The sequence below is a fragment of the Hemitrygon akajei genome, chromosome 10 (genome assembly GCF_048418815.1).
Source record: "Hemitrygon akajei chromosome 10, sHemAka1.3, whole genome shotgun sequence".
Lineage (NCBI taxonomy): Eukaryota > Metazoa > Chordata > Chondrichthyes > Myliobatiformes > Dasyatidae > Hemitrygon > Hemitrygon akajei.
Window position 1 is genome coordinate 126,533,481 of NC_133133.1, and position 17,792 is coordinate 126,551,272.

General features: G+C 46.1%; 1 protein-coding gene across 2 annotated transcripts in view; it reads right to left on the reverse strand.

The window, feature by feature from the left end:
• The window catches only part of LOC140734658 (protein-methionine sulfoxide oxidase mical3a-like), a 285,450-nt gene that overhangs the window by 117,171 nt on the left and 150,487 nt on the right, over positions 1 to 17,792 (reverse strand). Inside the window, exons 15-19 of one of the 2 annotated variants that reach the window (XM_073058913.1) lie at positions 14,895 to 14,990; positions 7,382 to 7,468; positions 6,253 to 6,339; positions 2,854 to 2,940; positions 2,210 to 2,296 (exon numbers count right to left, since the gene is read on the reverse strand). In XM_073058913.1, coding sequence (XP_072915014.1) covers positions 2,210 to 2,296; positions 2,854 to 2,940; positions 6,253 to 6,339; positions 7,382 to 7,468; positions 14,895 to 14,990 — 444 coding nt within the window. Of the gene's footprint in view, positions 1 to 2,164; positions 2,297 to 2,853; positions 2,941 to 6,252; positions 6,340 to 7,381; positions 7,469 to 14,894; positions 14,991 to 17,792 lie in introns of those variants that run through there. The other variant, XM_073058912.1, reaches the window with a different exon arrangement.

Below are 17,792 nucleotides of genomic sequence, written 5' to 3' on the forward strand. Positions count from 1 at the left end.
TCGTAATGCGAAATAGTGACTGAGACACATGCCTCCCTTGTGTAGTACAGTTTAGGAACACAACTCCTGTAACGATACAGTGAGTGTGTGACACATGATGCCTGTAGCAGACAACAGCATGTGTAATATAAGGCGTGTATCATGGAGCAGTGTGTGTAACACATGACCCTTATAGGACAGAACAATGCAACACGTGACCCCTGTATCATATGACCCCTTTTACAGAGAAAAATGTAGCATGTGACCCTGTAAAAACACAGCAAGGTAGCACGTGACCCCTGTAACACAGAACAGGGTAACATATGAACCCTGTAACATAAATTAGTGTGACACATTATGCCTGTTACACAGAATAGTGTGCAACAAATGACCCCTGTAATTTGGAACAGCGTGTGTAACACAGAAGGGTTTGTGTAACACCTGAGCTGATCAACTGTCTGGAGTGATCACCGATATCCCTCACCTCTTGCTTCAGCAGTGAAAGGGACCCACCTGCTTTAAGCAAGTTTCAATTATACCGGTGCTAAAAACAACGTGATAACTTGCCTCAACAACTATCGTCCAGAAGCACTTACATCCACTCTGATGAAGTGTTTTGAGAGCTTGTTGATGGAGCATATTAAATCCTCCCTGAGAAGAGACCTGGAACGATACCAGTTCGCCTACTGTCACAGCAGGACCACAGCAGATGCCATTTCACTGGCTCTTCACTCAATCTCAGAACATCTGGACACAAAGATGCATTCATCAGGATGCTCTTCATCAATGACATCATCCCCTCAAAAATATCAATAAACTTCAAATTCTAGGCCTCAATACTTCCTTGTGCAACTGGATTCTCAATTTTCTCACTTGCAGACAACTGTCAGTTTGGACTGGCAACAACATCCCCTTCCACAATCCCCATCAGCACCGGTTCACCACAAGCCTGCTCTACTCACTTTATACCAATGACTGTGAAGCTAAGTACAGCTCCAATGTCATATTGAAGTTTGTCGATGACACCGCTATCATTGGCCCAATCAAGGCTGGTGCCACAATAACCACCCCTTGTTAATGTCAGCAAGACCAAGGAAATATTTACTGAATTAAGCAGGAGGAATCTGGAGGTCCATGACCAGTCCTCATTAGGTGATCAGAGTTGGAGAGTTCGGCAACTTTAAAATTTCAGAGGATCCAGCGTTCAGGTGCCATTACAAAGAAAACATGGCAGCACCTCTAGTTCTTTAGAAGTTTGCATGACATCAACAACTTTGACCAACTTCTACAGATCTGTGGCGGAGAATAGGATGACTGATTGAATCATGACTTAGTAGGAAAACACCAATATCCTTGTCTGGGAAAGCATACAAGTAGTGGATACAGTCCAGTCCACCATGGGTAAAGCCCTCCCCACTATTGAGCACATCTACACGCAACGTAGTTGCAGGAAAGCAGTATCCATCATCAAGGACCACCACCATCCAGGCCACGCTCTCTGCACTGCTGTCATCCAAAAGAGCCTCAGGACCTGCACCAGCAGTTTCAGGAAGTTATTACCCCCCAAAACTTAGGGTCTTGAAACAGAGGGGAAACTTCACTCACCCATCACTGAAATGTTCCCACTGAACTGACATCATTTTCAAGGACTTTTCATCTCATGTTCTCCATATTTACTGCTATTTATAATAATAATTATCATTTCTCTTTGTATTTCCACATTCTATTGTTTTTTTTGCATATTGGTTGGTGTCATTCCTGTTCGATGTGGCCTTTCATAGATTCTATTGTGTTTCCTGTATTTACAATTGCACAGCAGAAAATGGATCTCAGAATTGTAAATGGGGACATAGATGTACTTTGATAATGAATTTACTCTGAACGTTGAATACAAGACTCCCATAACAGAAGCCACAATCTACGTGACATATAAGCACGTGTGCGAGAGACCACCCCTGTAGTAGAGGACAGTCGGTATGACCACTGGGGTCAGAACAACAGCTGAGTCATGACCACTGCCACACAGCTAGCAAGTGCACGGCACATACCCGTTTTATGGAAGAGCTTTAAAGTGCGGCAAACATTCATTGCAACACACAAAGGTCAGTGTGATATCTAGCACCTGTAACACACAACCGAGTGCGTGCATTTACTCACTCCATGCTGTTATGAGGCGGCACTAAGTGACAAAGCCATCGAGCTATACTGAGCAGAGACATGCTGCCTGTACCTGCCGGAGATCACTGAGGGATTCTACAGGGAGAGACACAGGGGTCTGCTCGGCAACCTGCTGTGTGTCTGCTGCCTCACCCTCAACCTGAAGAACAGAGGAAGATGGTCAAATACTAACCACGGGGGGTAAAGCCGCAAGGACAGGCAAAGCACATGGAAGTGTGGCAAATGGTCTGAGCATTGAGCAAAGGAGAGAGGGGCAGGACTGGACTTTGAAATGTTTGAATGGAGTTTGACTGGATATTTGAAAAATCAAAGCCTGTTGTCTGCAAACCTGAGTCGGCTGGAGGCCTGTCCTGGGTTTGAGACCTGTGTATGTGCACAGGTGGGAGGAGGAACGGGGCTTGTTTTGCTGTTGTTGTGTTCGATGTTGTTCTGCTAGGCATTGTGAGCATGCTACATTTGTGCCGGAGTGTGTGGTGACACTTGTGGGCTGCCCCCAGCACACCTACGGGTGTTAATGCAAATGACCAATCACTGTATGTTTGATGTACACATGACAAAATAAAGTTGAATTTTAAATCTGAAAAGCAAGGAGACCCATGGGAAGCAGTGAGGAGGGGAATTGCGAGCAGGACCACAGGTCACGAGCAAAAGCCGGAAACAAGCAGGTGAACTAGTACCGCCATGTAGTGACATCACCTGTCTGCAACGGAGTGGGCCCGGAACTGGCCAGGGAAGCATTACAATCTTCCTGGGAATAACTTGTAACTGCTGCATGTCTCTTCTCTTAGGTCAGAAAGATGAGAGAAAACAGGCATTAGGCAACAGTAATACTCAGTCTGCTGCCGATACAGAGTGGCAGCAAGTCAGACCAATTACTCCTCACCCTCTGTACTCCTGATGGTGCAGGACGCAGGAATGGACAAGAATACCCAGTGCACGTTTCCACTTTCACCAAATATACTAAGCCATTGGGTTTACAGAACGTCGTGCTGCCTCTGACCTCCAACTGATTGTTGAAGCAGATAGTGGAGCATCAGGTTCTCACACAACACAGTCCTGCAGCCCTTGGCCAAGCTGACCTTACCACTGGCCCACTCCTGATGAAGGGTTTCGGCCCGAAACTTCGTCACTACCTCCTCCCATAGATGCTGTCTGGCCTGCTGAGTTCTGCCAGCATTTTGTGTTTTTTATTTCCAGCATCTGCAGATTAATTCGTGTGACCTTACCACTGTGCTTGGCTGGGGACTCCCCATCATTGATGGGCCTGACACGACTGGCAAGGAATCCAGGGCTTGGGCAACAGTGTTGGGATGCTGCTCGACAAGTCAATGCAAGCAGCAGATCCCCAGGGACCAGTGAGGAGGATTGGGGGAGGTCACTTGGGTTTGGTTTTGCCCGTGTCAGTGCCATACACGGTCTTTCCGTCAGGCATCAGGAGTTTGTCACAAAGAGAAAATCTGCAGATGCTGGAAATCCAAGGAACACACAAAATGCTGGAGGGACTCGGCAGGCCAGGCTGCATCTATGGAAAGAAATGCAGTCCATGTTTCAGGCCGAGATCTTTCAACACGACTCAGCCAAAACGTTGACTGTACTTTTCTCAACAGACGTTGCCCAGCCTGCTGGGTTCCTCCAGCAGTTTGTCTGGGTTATATCAGGAGTCTGTGACAGGAAGGGTAAAGGTGTAGGTGAGAAACCGGGGGCAAATGAACACAGAATCGTGAGTGCAACTCGTAGAGTCCAGCAGGACATCCCATACACAGAGCTGAGTAACACAGGCAGCTCAGGCTGCTGGGCAGTGCCAGAGGTACACAGCACAACATCACAAACACCAAGGAGCAAAATCAAAGCACAACGATCAGCAATGATAAACTGACCAACAACTAACATTCTGAAACACAGAGTAGTGTCACGCGTTCTGGCCCTGCCGAGTCTTTCCTGCATGTTGTGTTTTAACATACCCAGCATCTGCAGTATTTATGATTTTCACACAACCCCATAATGTGAAATAGGGACTGAGACACATGCCTCCCTTCTGTAGTACAGTTTAGGAACACAACTCCTGCAATGTTACAGTGAGTGTGTAATACATGATGCCTGTAACAGAGAACAGCATGTCTAATGCAAGGCATGTATCATGGAGCAGTGTGTGTAACACGTGACCCCTGTATCACAGAGCAAGGTAACATATGAACCCTGTAACATAAATTAGGGTGACACATTATGCCTATTACACAGAATAGTGTGCAACAAATGACCCCTGTAATTTGGAACAGCGTGTGTAACACAGAAGGGTTTGTGTAACACCTGAGCTGATCATCTGTCTGGAGTGATCACCGATATCCCTCACCTCTTGCTTCAGCAGTGAAAGGGACCCACCTGCTTTAAGCAAGTTTCAATTATACCAGTGCTAAAAACAACGTGATAACTTGCCTCAACAACTATCGTCCAGAAGCACTTACATCCACTCTGATGAAGTGCTTTGAGAGCTTGTTGATGGAGCATATTAAATCCTCCCTGAGAAGAGACCTGGAACGATACCAGTTCGCCTACTGTCACAGCAGGACCACAGCAGATGCCATTTCACTGGCTCTTCACTCAATCTCAGAACATCTGGACACAAAGATGCATTCATCAGGATGCTCTTCATCAATGACATCATCCCCTCAAAAATATCAATAAACTTCAAATTCTAGGCCTCAATACTTCCTTGTGCAACTGGATTCTCAATTTTCTCACTTGCAGACAACAGTCAGTTTGGACTGGCAACAACATCCCCTTCCACAATCCCCATCAGCACCGGTTCACCACAAGCCTGCTCTACTCACTTTATACCAATGACTGTGAAGCTAAGTACAGCTCCAATGTCATATTGAAGTTTGTCGATGACACCGCTATCATTGGCCCAATCAAGGCTGGTGCCACAATAACCACCCCTTGTTAATGTCAGCAAGACCAAGGAAATATTTACTGAATTAAGCAGGAGGAATCTGGAGGTCCATGACCAGTCCTCATTAGGTGATCAGAGTTGGAGAGTTCGGCAACTTTAAATTTCAGAGGATCCAGCGTTCAGGTGCCATTACAAAGAAAACATGGCAGCACCTCTAGTTCTTTAGAAGTTTGCATGACATCAACAACTTTGACCAACTTCTACAGATCTGTGGCGGAGAATACGTTGACTTATTGAATCACGACTTAGAATGAATACACCAATGCCCTTGTCTGGGAAAGCTTACAAGTAGTGGATACAGTCCAGTCCACCATGGGTAAAGCCCTCCCCACTATTGAGCACATCTACACGCAACGTAGTTGCAGGGAAGCAGCAGCCATCATCAAGGACCATCACCATCCAGGCCACGCTCTCTGCACTGCTGTCATCCAAAAGAGCCTCAGGACCTGCACCACCAGTTTCAGGAAGTTATTACCCCCCAAAACTTAGGGTCTTGAAACAGAGGGGAAACTTCACTCACCCATCACTGAAATGTTCCCACTGAACTGACATCATTTTCAAGGACTTTTCATCTCATGTTCTCCATATTTACTGCTATTTATAATAATTATTATCATTTCTCTTTGTATTTCCACATTCTATTGTTTTTTTTGCATATTGGTTGGTGTCATTCCTTTTCGATGTGGCCTTTCATAGATTCTATTGTGTTTCTTGTATTTACAATTGCACAGCAGAAAATGGATCTCAGAATTGTAAATGGGGACATAGATGTACTTTGATAATGAATTTACTCTGAACGTTGAATACAAGACTCCCGTAACAGAAGCCACAATCTATGTGACATATAAGCACGGGTGCGATAGACCACCCCTGTAGTGGAGGACAGTCAGTGTGACCATTGGGGTCAGAACAACAGCTGAGTCATGACCACTGCCACACAGCTAGCGAGTGCATGGCACATACCTGTTTTATGGAAGAGCTTTAAAGTGCGGCAAACATTCATTACAACACACAAAGGTCAGTGTGATATCTAGCACCTGTAACACACAACCGAGTGCGTGCATTTACTCACTCCATGCTGTTATGAGGCAGCACTAAGTGACAAAGCCATCGAGCTATACTGAGCAGAGACATGCTGCCTGTACCTGCCGGAGATCACTGAGGGATTCTACAGGGAGAGACACAGGGGTCTGCTCGGCAACCTGCTGTGTGTCTGCTGCCTCACCCTCAACCTGAAGAACAGAGGAAGATGGTCAAATACTCATCACGGGGGTAAAGCCGCAGGGATAGGCAAAGCACATGGAAGTGTGGCAAATGGTCTGAGCATCGAGGAAAGGAGAGAGCGGCTTGGACTCCACTGCCCACAGGACTGGAGTTTCCAGCTGGGAAATATCACTGGACATTGCATCTGGTGCAGACACTGCTTGTGCTGGGCTGTGCAGGAGAGGTCACTTCAGGTCAGTGTGCGCTCGATGGATGCTCCCTCTGCACCAACGCACATTCCCAGATGACGTGCGGCAGAACTTGGTGCAGATCGCCCTAACCCCACCACCTGATACAGACCGCGGCGTGTTAACAGTCAGTTAGAAACAGAGACCTCTCTCGACAATGACCCATTTAACACTTCTAGGGAAGGGTTAGAAGCTTCTTGCATGCTGCCCATCTGACACTCCCGGGGGTAAACTGTGCACGGGCCACTCCTCTGGCAGCAGGAGTGGGGCTGTGCAACAGTGTCAGATGCAGAGCGTGCCGCGGGATCAACAAGGTAAAAGCCATTCAACTGACACACAGATCGTCATGAAGGTTAGAGTGGGGTTCTCCAGAGGCGGTAAGGGCTGAAGAATTCCCTAGGTCAGACAATAAAACAAATTTCTGCGAGTCTGTTGTCTGCAAACTTTAGTCGGCTGGAGGCCTGTCCTGGGATTGAGACCTGTGTATGTGCACAGGTGGGAAGGAGGAATGGGACTTGTTTTGCTGTTGTTGTGTTCGATGTTGTTCTGCTAGGCATTGTGAGCATGCTACATTTGTGCCGGAGTGTGTGGTGACACTTGTGGGCTGCCCCCAGCACACCCACGGGTGTTTTGGTTGCTAATGCAAATGACGCAATCACTGTATGTTTGATGTACACATGACAAAATAAAGTTGAATTTTAAATCTGAAAAGCAAGGAGACCCACGGGAAGCAGTGAGGAGGGGAATTGCGAGCAGGACCACAGGTCACGAGCAAAAGCCGGAAACAAGCAGGTGAACTAGTACCGCCATGTAGTGACATCACCTGTCTGCAACGGAGTGGGCCCGGAACTGGCCAGGGAAGCATTACAATCTTCCTGGGAATAACTTGTAACTGCTGCATGTCTCTTCTCTTAGGTCAGAAAGATGAGGAGAGAAAACAGGCATTAGGCAACAGTAATACTCAGTCTGCTGCCGATACAGAGTGGCAGCAAGTCAGACCAATTACTCCTCACCCTCTGTACTCCTGATGGTGCAGGACGCAGGAATGGACAAGAATACCTAGTGCACGTTTCCACTTTCACCTCTTCTCCCCACTCCCATCAGGCAGAAGATACAAAACCCTGAAAGCCCATACCACCAGGGTAAAGGACAACTTCTATCCCATCGTAATCAGATTCCTGAATGGACCTCTTGTACAATAAGATGGACTTTTGGCCTCAGTATCTATAGCGGCACGGTTAGCACAATGTTTTACAAAACCAGCAACCCGGGTTCATATCCTGCCACTGTCTGTAAGGAGTTTGTCCATTCTTCTGTGACTGTGTGGGTTTCCTCTAGGTGCTCCAGTTTCCTCCCATAGTCCAAATGCATTCCAGTTGTCAGGTTATACGGTTATTATAAATTGTCCTGTGATCAGGTTTAAATTGGGAGTTGCTGGGTGGTGCAGCTCCAAGAGCACGAATGGAATGGATAGATTGATAAGTAAACAGCAAATAAATAGGAAAAAATACTGTTCCTTGTTTGATCTTCCACCTTATCGTCTAACTGCACTGTCTCTGCAGCTGTTACACTTAATTCTGCATTGTTGTTTTACCTTATTCTAGCTCAATGCATTGTGTATTGATTTGAACTGTATGAACAGTATGCAAGACAAGCTTTTCAAGACAATAGTAAAACAATCAATACGACAGAGTATGTAAAGTCAAAAAGGTTGATACTAGTGTTTCAGGCTAACCCCCTCTAGTTCACAGCATCAATATATCAGCAAGTTTTTTACATGGCAGTCTAAGCTTATCACTTTCTTCCAGCATGCCCAGAGTACAGTACATCACCCCTCCCCATGCCTGTACAATTAAATCATTAACATTACAGCCACTACTGAGGTCCTAAAACTGAAGCGGAGAATGATTTACTGGTTGCTGTTCAATGAAGAGCTGCGGGTAATGTTCAAACGCATTCAGATGACATCCTCTTCGCTTGGGTTTGCATGCTAAAGGATCTCACTAAGTGCACTTCCAGTGCTGATATGTTCACGCTCCCAGGGAGGGTGAATGTGCCATTGAACAGGCTGGTACAATGGGTTTAAGAGTAGAGGTGTGCCTTTACCTGCTTCCAGTGAAGAGTTTGTGTTTCGTCCCTCTGCCTGAGGTAGGGACGCTCTTGTGATGAAAAGTTTGGCTGGGAGCGTGCATTGGCAAACATCCAGTCAGGGACGGCAGGGAGCAAGATAGCGGCACAGTAGTCAAGCAACGAGGGCAGAAGGTAAACAGAGCAAGGCAAGACAAACACAAGAAAACAAAACAAGGGATAATTAAGACTTACTTAAAAATGTGATGCCTTTGTTTGAAAATAGGATGATTTGGGATTTAGAAGGTGCTTTAACACCCAGTTGACAGGAGTAATTCACATTGAGAGGTACTTCAGGAAATGGTTCACAGTCAGCAGACCTCTCATCCTTATCAATCTTCCTGGAGCAAAATGAACTTGCAAAGTTTGGATAAATTCCAAAGGGGGTTACCAGTGTTACCTTACATTATCTAGGGTCTCCAAGCTCTGATATTATGTTTTGACCTCAAACCCAAACTGAGTTTCTGCTGTCTTGACACCTCTTCTGCTTCTCTGAAGAGTGGAAGTCTACCAGACCAAGAGCTGAGGGTTGGGAAGTGACTGCTTCCTTCAGAGCCCTGAACTTTGGTAAATGTTTATAGCTTCCAGCGTGCAGAGTACTCCAGCTGCGTTTTGTGAAGGTTGGTGCAGTTGGAAATGGGCCAATGAAGGCAGGTGTGACTAGCTCAGGAGGACACATTAGTTGGCAGGGGTGAGTCGGGCTGGAGAGCTGTTTCCACACCATATAACTCGAACTCTTCTCTATCTGTGATATCTGTTGATGGACCAGTGGTACAACACGATCCTAAAAGCACACTTCATACACTGACAATGTGATGAAAAGTTGAAGCATTACTGCCCTTTCTGCCTCCACAAATGCTGCCTGACCTGCTGAGTATTTCCGAGACCTCCTTTCCCATTATGACCCTGCAGAGCACCATTTTCTCTGGCCATTTCCCAACATTAATAAGACCATAATAAGAGCAGAATTAGGCCATCTGGCCTCTGGAGTCTGCTCCACCATTCATTCACAGCTGGTTTTATTACCCCTCTCAACCCCATTCTTCTGCCTTCTCCTCATAATCTTTAACACCCTTGCTAATCAAGAACCCATTAACTTCTGCTTTAAATGTACTCAATGTCGCCCTCCACAGCCACCTGTGGCAATGAAATCCACAGGTTCACCAACTTTTGGCTTAAAAACTTCCTCATCATCTCTGTTCTAAAGGAATGTCCGTGTATTCTGAGGCTGTGCCCTTTGATCCTAGACCCTCCATTATTGGAAACGTCTTTTCCACATCCACTCTATCAAGGCTTTTCAGTAGGTTTCAGTGAGATCCCCCTTCATTCTTCTAAACTCCAGTGACTACAGGTCAAGAGGCATCAACTGCTCCTTTAGAAGACTCCACCACCTTGTTGTAAAGGCATCTTCAGGACTTGAGTGCTGAGTAGCCAATTATACTCAGTCATGTTGTATGGTACAACTCACCTTCAACATATCCCTAGACTCCATTTGCATATTTTACATCTTCTGCTACTCTTACTCCCTCCAATATCTCTCAGCTCTCCACAAAACGCTGAAGGAACTCAGCAACTCAGGCAGCATCTACCGAAGGAAATTAAACACTCGGTACTTTGGGTGAGACATTTCATCAGTCATGATGAAGGATCTCGGCTTGAAACATCGTCTGCTTATTCCCCTCCATACGTCTCCCTGACTTGCTAAATTCCTTCCGCATTCTGTGTGTGCTGTTCAAGATTTCCAACATCTGTAGCATCTCTTGTGTTTTTGAACTCTCTTTATTCTTGAAACCACCAAGATCCCCATCATTGCTAACATCAATGACATAGGTACACTTCCTCCTATTATTTTTCCATAGCAACCAACTTCCTAGTGCTCCACTGTCTGTCACTTACTGCTGATCTGTCCCCATATCCATATTCTTTCACATCTCTAACGTTCCTTGTTACTCATTTTCAAACTTTAGCCAGACATTGGTACCACTGATCTTGTACCTCTGTGTAACCCCTGATAAAAAAGGAACAGGTTTCAGCATACATCCAGGAAGGAACCATCAGGGAATCGATGAAGGAGCCATCACCATTTCACACCATCCCAGGAAACATCTGGTGTATCCTAATCTGCCTTCTTTCCAATGAATATTTTGTCTCTGTTCAATGCATTCCATAGATGCCTTCTGAAGTATTTTTACTGCAACCAACCTTTTATTTGGCATCCTATCAAATACTCACTAAATATTCTCACCCCTCTGCAAACGCTCCTCCCTTATGTAAATCTCCACCAGATTCCAGAATACCTTTCCAAAATTCCATTGCTAATTTAGAACCTTTTTCTGCTGTCCCACATTACTTCACCATTTTGGGTTGTACATTCTATAAACTACTTGCAGTTCCACTGTTTTAACCCATCTTTACTGTGATCCATCTCCTAGCTGGAAACCTGCTCCTGTTCCATCTTTGAAGGGGGTGGCACAGGTAGAGAAGAAGTTTAAGAAGGCATAAAAGCTATTTCCATTTGTTACCTGGTGTACGGAGTACAAGTGTAGGGAATTCCTGATACAACTTTAGTGTGGTCACGCTATAGAAAGGAATCAGAATCTGATTTATTATCACTGTTGATATTAAGCAGCTCCCAATCTACTTTTACCAGGTCCTGTCAAAAGCACTGAAATTGGTCTTCTCCCCCAACTTAGAACCGAATAAGCAGACAATCCTCATCCCTCTCCATAACTATCTTGAAACTTACAGAATCATGATCGCTCTTCCCAAATTGCTCCCCCACTGACACTTACCCCACTTGCCCAAATTCATTCCCCAAGATTATGTCCAGTAGAGGCCCTCCTCATGTAGGTCCATTTCTGTATCGGCTCAAAAATAAAATTCTCTGGATGTACTTTACAAATTCTACCCTATCCAAGCACTAAGGAAATCCTAGAGGCTTGGCTGGACTCGAACATGGATATTGCATTTAAATTGTCTACATGATACAGAAGCCCAGAGCACCACAATATGGAGAGCAAGCTGTTGCCCTTGCAGCAGATGAATTCAAAGGAACAGCAGAGACTAATACAGCTTGTCACCAGCGGCATCACAGGAATTGCCAGTCAGCTTTGAACTCAACGTAGGGTCTCCAGCTCTGGACTTTTCTTGGGGTTTACTCACAGAACCTTTCCCATGAGTGAGTACAGCTGCAAGGCAGGTTTGAGACCAGAGATTTTCTTCTCCTAGATGAGCTGCCAACCATGGCTGACGAGCCCCATCTGCCTGAATCGACTGGCTTTAAGATGCCAGTAACCCACCTTTGCCCCTTCTCCTGTTAGTAGCAATGGTTCCACTGGACTTAGTAGCTAAGCCACACATGGAGGCCAGGAGATGGACTTGGTTGTAAGAAGCTATTTGAGACACATGCTAATAGGTGGTGGAGCTTATTCCTATTACCTCCTCCAGCTATGACAACCTTAAGTAACCAGGGTAATCGGAGAAGTTAAAATCCCCCATTACTATTTCTCTTTCGCCTCTGTGTGATTTGCCTATATAGCTGCTCCTCTATCTCCCACTGTCATTTGCGAGAGGCCTGTAACAAAACCCGAGTAAAGTGATAAACTCTTTGCTCTTTCTAATTTCTACCCAAATGTCCTTTCTAATTACTTTTAACAAAGTAGCCTCACTGCTTCCCTGGGCAGAGAGTTCCACAGATTCACTACTCTCTGGGAAAAGCAGTTTCTCTTCATCTCTGTGCTAAGTCTACTCCTCCAAATCTGGAGGTTGTGTCCTCTCATCTTCATCTCATTCTAATGTGAATTAGATGCCAGAGGATGCCACATGGCACCTCCAGCTGGCTCTGTCAGTCAAGGGCTGACCTGACTATCATTCTTCTCCTTCGGGGTCTCAGCTCTTCATTGTTCCGATCCAGGGAGCCGCTATATCTGGGAGTCTGCAGGCTGGAATCCTCCACCAGACCCTGAGTCCAAAGGGGGTGGAAATACAAGAACACAAGGGATTCTGCAGATGCTGGAAACCTCAAACAACACACACAAAATGCTGGAGGGAAATTAACAGTCCATGCTTCAAGCCAAGACCCTTCATCAGGACTGGAAATGTGGGTGGATAGGGGAGGGGGAATGAGATTCGGAGGTGATAGGTGGAAGGTGTAAGGGGTTGAAGAAGGAATCTAATGGGAGAGGAGAATGGACTATGAGAGAAAGGGGAAGAGGAGGGGAATCAGAGGAAGGTGATAGGCAGGTGAGGAGAAGAGAAGGGGTGAGAGGGTAACCAGAATGGGTAATGGAAAAGGGGGGGGTGGGGTGAATAATTACTGGAAGTTAAAGAAATGCGATGTTCACATCCTCGGGTTGTAAGCTGCCTAGATGGAATATGAGGTGTTGCTCCTCCATCACCGGAGCCTGTTTAAATTCTATCTGTATGTTTCTGTCACACTTATACAACAGTTGAATTCCCAGAGGGATATCATATTCCAGTTGTGGACTCTGCTCTGTGGCATACACCACTGTGGATATGCTGTTCCAAACTGATTTGAAGCCCAAACATGCATTTTATTTAGCACAATAGTTATTGCCATGTTTTGACCCAGCAATGACTTTGTTTAAGATCAGCTTAACAAACGACAGTGGGAAGAACTGGTTGAAGATTGCAGACACACATTCTCTCCATCTCTCACAACCACATACTCTTACACACACACACAAACCCACAGAAGCTGACGGTTAGAGGCAAGCCTTGGATTATGTGGCTGAAGGATTCCCACTGACCAGGGCAGGTATACGGTCAGACTTTTGGATTGCGTGTGCTTGCTGATCTGGGAGCTGACTGCTGGTCAAGAGACAGTGTCTGGAAGCACTGTGTGAACCAAGGACAGTGGAGCAGTGTGCTCACTGGTTAAATGAACCTCTGGACTTTGTTGTATCTCACCCTAGCACTACTACATCTGCTCCATCTCCTTCTTCAGGGTGGTATCCAACAGTCCATACACCTTGACTGAGGCCAACCAGTGTGTTCAGTGCAACAGAAATGTCCAGCTTTTATTTTCTACGTTTATAAAACTAAGGATCCACAATAATTGCAACCTGGGCCTCCACACAGACCCTTAGGGTCCTACATACCACACACCTTCAGTCGGAGTAAGAACCTACAAGCAATGCCTTTTCAAATTACACAAGGTTCCCATTACTCCCACAGTATCAAGTTGTCCATTGTTCTATCAGAATCAATTGTCACTGACTTATATGATATAAAATTTGTCGTTTGCCAAAGTCCTGACTTATTCAGTCAGATTCCAAATTTTGTGTGCGTGTGTATGTTGGGAGAATGGAGTGTGAGCGTGTGAAAGTGAGAGAGCGAGTGTGCATGAGAGAAAGAGTGTGTGTGTCTGTGTATTTTGAGAGGATAGAGTCTGTATGTGTTGAGAGATCAGACTGGGTGTGGGCACGTGTTGAGAGGTGTTGAGGGCACGTGTATGTGATTGTATATTTTGAGAGGATGGTGTGTGTGAGTATATGCAAGAGTGTGTGTTGGGAAAATGGAGAGTATATGTGTATCTCACTGATCACACATGTATAAAGTGCACCTTCACACACGCACATGTCTGCTTGTGACTGGAGTCATGCAGAACCAAGAGGAGAAAATTCCTCATCCAAGGATTCACCATCCTCCAGGTATCTCAGCCCAAGCTTCACTCTGTCCATTCACTGGTGAGAACGACAGACTTGCAGAGAGAATTACACACACAACGGTCACCATCTCACTGAAGGATGCAGCAGTCATGAGGGCTGACGTTTAGAAGATTGAGGGGGAGCTCACTGTAACCTGCCAAGCATTGAAAGGTATAGATAGAGTAGATGTGAAGGGGATCAGGGGCACAGCTTCAGAACAGAAGGATGTCCCTTCAGAACAGAGACAAGAAGGGATTTCTTTAGCAAGAGGAAGATGAAATTTTGGAATTCATTGCCACATGTGAATGTGGAGGCCAAGTCATTATGTACATGTAGAGCAGAGGTAGATAGGTTCATGTAAGGGTGTCAAAGGTTACGAAGAGAATAGGGTTGAGAGGGATAATAAATCAGCCGTGATGGAATGGCAGGACAGACTCAATGAGCCAAATGGCCTAATTCTGCTCCAATGTCTTACAGCCACCTCCCACGTTTCTTCACTGAACATACGTGGTCCCACACACCCAAATCATCCACCATTACCTGACTCTTCAATCCACCGACATTGACCTCGGACCTGGAGAGGAGCTTGTCAGTTATGGTTTTGATGTTTCCCCTCTGGTGCATATCCCGCTCCTCCTACAGAGAGCAACGGATGGAGGAAAGCAAGTGGTTAAAGCCCGGGTTTCCTCTGGAGGCTCCGCCTTCCACCCACATACCAAAGTACAGGTTAGTCAGTGAACTGGTCATGAGTATAATTGGCTAGTGCGGGCTCACTGGGTCAGAAGGGGCTGCTACTGTGCTGCATCTCTAAAGTAAAACTAAATAAAACAGTGAAACATAGACACAAGAGATTCTGCAGATGCTGGAAATTCAGAGCAACACACACAAAATGCAGGAGAAACACAGGAAGGGCATGGCAGAATTCCTTCAGCACTTTGTGTGCGTGCTGCTCTTAAAACAGTGAAAAATCACCTCCACCACCCAGAGCACACACAACTGGTTGTATTTTGGCCTCTGCAGCTGCTCCACATCTTTCCAGCACCGGGCCTGCTCTGGAGCCACAGTCTCCGTTACCCAGGCCTGAGCCTGACCTTCTGGATTTCCAGGAGGCAGTTCAGGGAGGCCTGTACCCCAACACTGGGAATGACTGTGTGTGTGGGCAGCTGTACCCACTACTCTGTATGTGCCATACTAATGAGATTTACACTCTTTCTCAACCAGTACATAAAACGTAGAGCACTACAATACAGGAACAGGCTGTCTGGTCCACTGTGTCTGTGCTGACCATGGTCCATTTCAAACTATTCCCATCGGCCTGCCCATGTCCTATACCCCTGTTCCCTGCCTGACTAAATGTCCCTTACACATTGCTATAGTATCTGCTTCCAGCACTTCCCCAGGCCGTCTGTTATAGGGGTCAACCACTCGCTGAGTACAAAAAGACTTGCCTCATAAATCTCTTTTAAATGTTTCCCTCCTCCTCACTCTCAACCCATTTCCTCTAGTATTTGACATGTCCACCCTGGAAGAAAGCACTCTGACCATCTGCCCTGTCTATGCCTTGCATAATTTTATAAACTCTAAAGATTAAGGATGAGCTTTATTGGTCACATGTACATTGAAACATGCAGTCAATCTGCACTGGGAATAATTCGGAAAACGTGTAGCTTGGTTGGTTGAAGGTTGGGTTGAGTTGTTCTCTGACCTTGACAATTTCCTTGCAAGCGTTTCATCACCGAGTGAGGAATCATCGTTGTGCATTGTGGTCTAGAATTTTGCCCGCATTAGCTCACGAATAGGATCGAGGTTTTCTGCGACAATTCTGTAAACAAACACATAGACTTCGATCCTATTTAAGAGCTGATGCAGGCAAACTTCCAGATCACAATGCACCAAGTTCACCACACAGCGACAAGATTTCCTCTCCATATCACAACGGAGTTTCTGAAATGATGACAAATCAGCTGATTGAAAAGTATATAAAAGCCAAGCACTTGGAGGACAAACCACCCTCAACGGCACACTGACGATGTCTTCTCACATGGTGACATAACATTTGCAAATAACTGCCAAGTGGGAGAACAACTCAACCCAACCAGTCAAATGCACTATTTGCACCAATGATCTACAGTCTGAGGATCGTGCTGGGTGCAGCCCACAAGTGTCGCCATGTTTCTGTTGCCAACGTAGCCCACCCATGACTTACTGACCCTAACTGGTAAATCTGTGGAATGTAGGAGCATCTTTAGAATGGAGTAAACCCACGTGGTCAAGGGAAGAATGTATAAACTCCATACAGAGAGCAATGGGAATCGAACCATGATTGCAGGCGCTGTAAAGCATTGTACTAAATGCTTCGCTATCATGCTACTCTATCATAATATCCAATAGTCCAGAAAATCTGTGAGTCCATGATCACTCAAGCCATCAGTGCGCTGGATTATCAGAGATTTACAGTACGTTTGGTCAGAGAGTAGACGAGGGGGACTGCCATTGGAACCCTTAACTGAATTAAACCTGATGTGTAGAGACAGAAAGAACAGGCGACAGGCTCAGAGTGTACAGTGGTAACACTGAGAGCTCCACACGGACCAGGGTCACAGTGGACGGGCGGCGGTCACTATACACTGGCAAAATGCAGGCAGTGGTCTCTGTACAGAGGGTCACTGGTGCGCAGGAGCAGTGGAGTCAGGTATCATTCTGTAAACAGGGTCAGGCAGGGGTCACGTTATTCACAGGGTGAGTGAGGTCAGGGTTTACTCTGTATGCGAGGTCAGAGGTTGTTGTGTACACAGGAATGGTGGGGGGGGAGTCACTCTACACATGGTCAGGGTTCACCTGGTACCCGAGGCCAAGGGTCAGTGTACACGACGTGGGTGGGAAACCTCTCTTCACGCAGGGAACTAACTCACTTTTCTCCCTGTTGAATACATCATTGTTCTCCGTCTGGCAAGACCCTAAACAGAAACACGGAGGGAGAGGTGAGCAGAGGGAGAAGTCTGTACCGCAGATCGAGCGTGTAGGGAAGCACAAACAGGACGAGGGCTTACACTGGAACACAGCGAGGTCAGAGGTGACTGGTGGTCCTCTCTGTAGGATCAGGGGTCACTGCGAACACAGGTTGAGTGGGGTCAGGGGTCATTGTGTGAACAGTGTAAGTGGAGTCAGGTGTCTCTGTGTACAAGGGGTTAAGTGCGGTCAGGTCACTGTGAACACAGAATAAACGAGGTCAGGGGACACAGTGTACACACGGTGGGGTCAGGGTTCACAATGGACGTGATGTTATCAGGGCTAGGGGTCACTGAACACAATGTGAATGGACTTAAGGGGTCACTTTGAATGGGATCGGGTTACTGTACACAAGGAGATTGGGTTCAGGCGTCACAGTGTACACAGAAAGAGTGGAGTCAGAGTGAGTGAGGAGATCTGAACCATTCC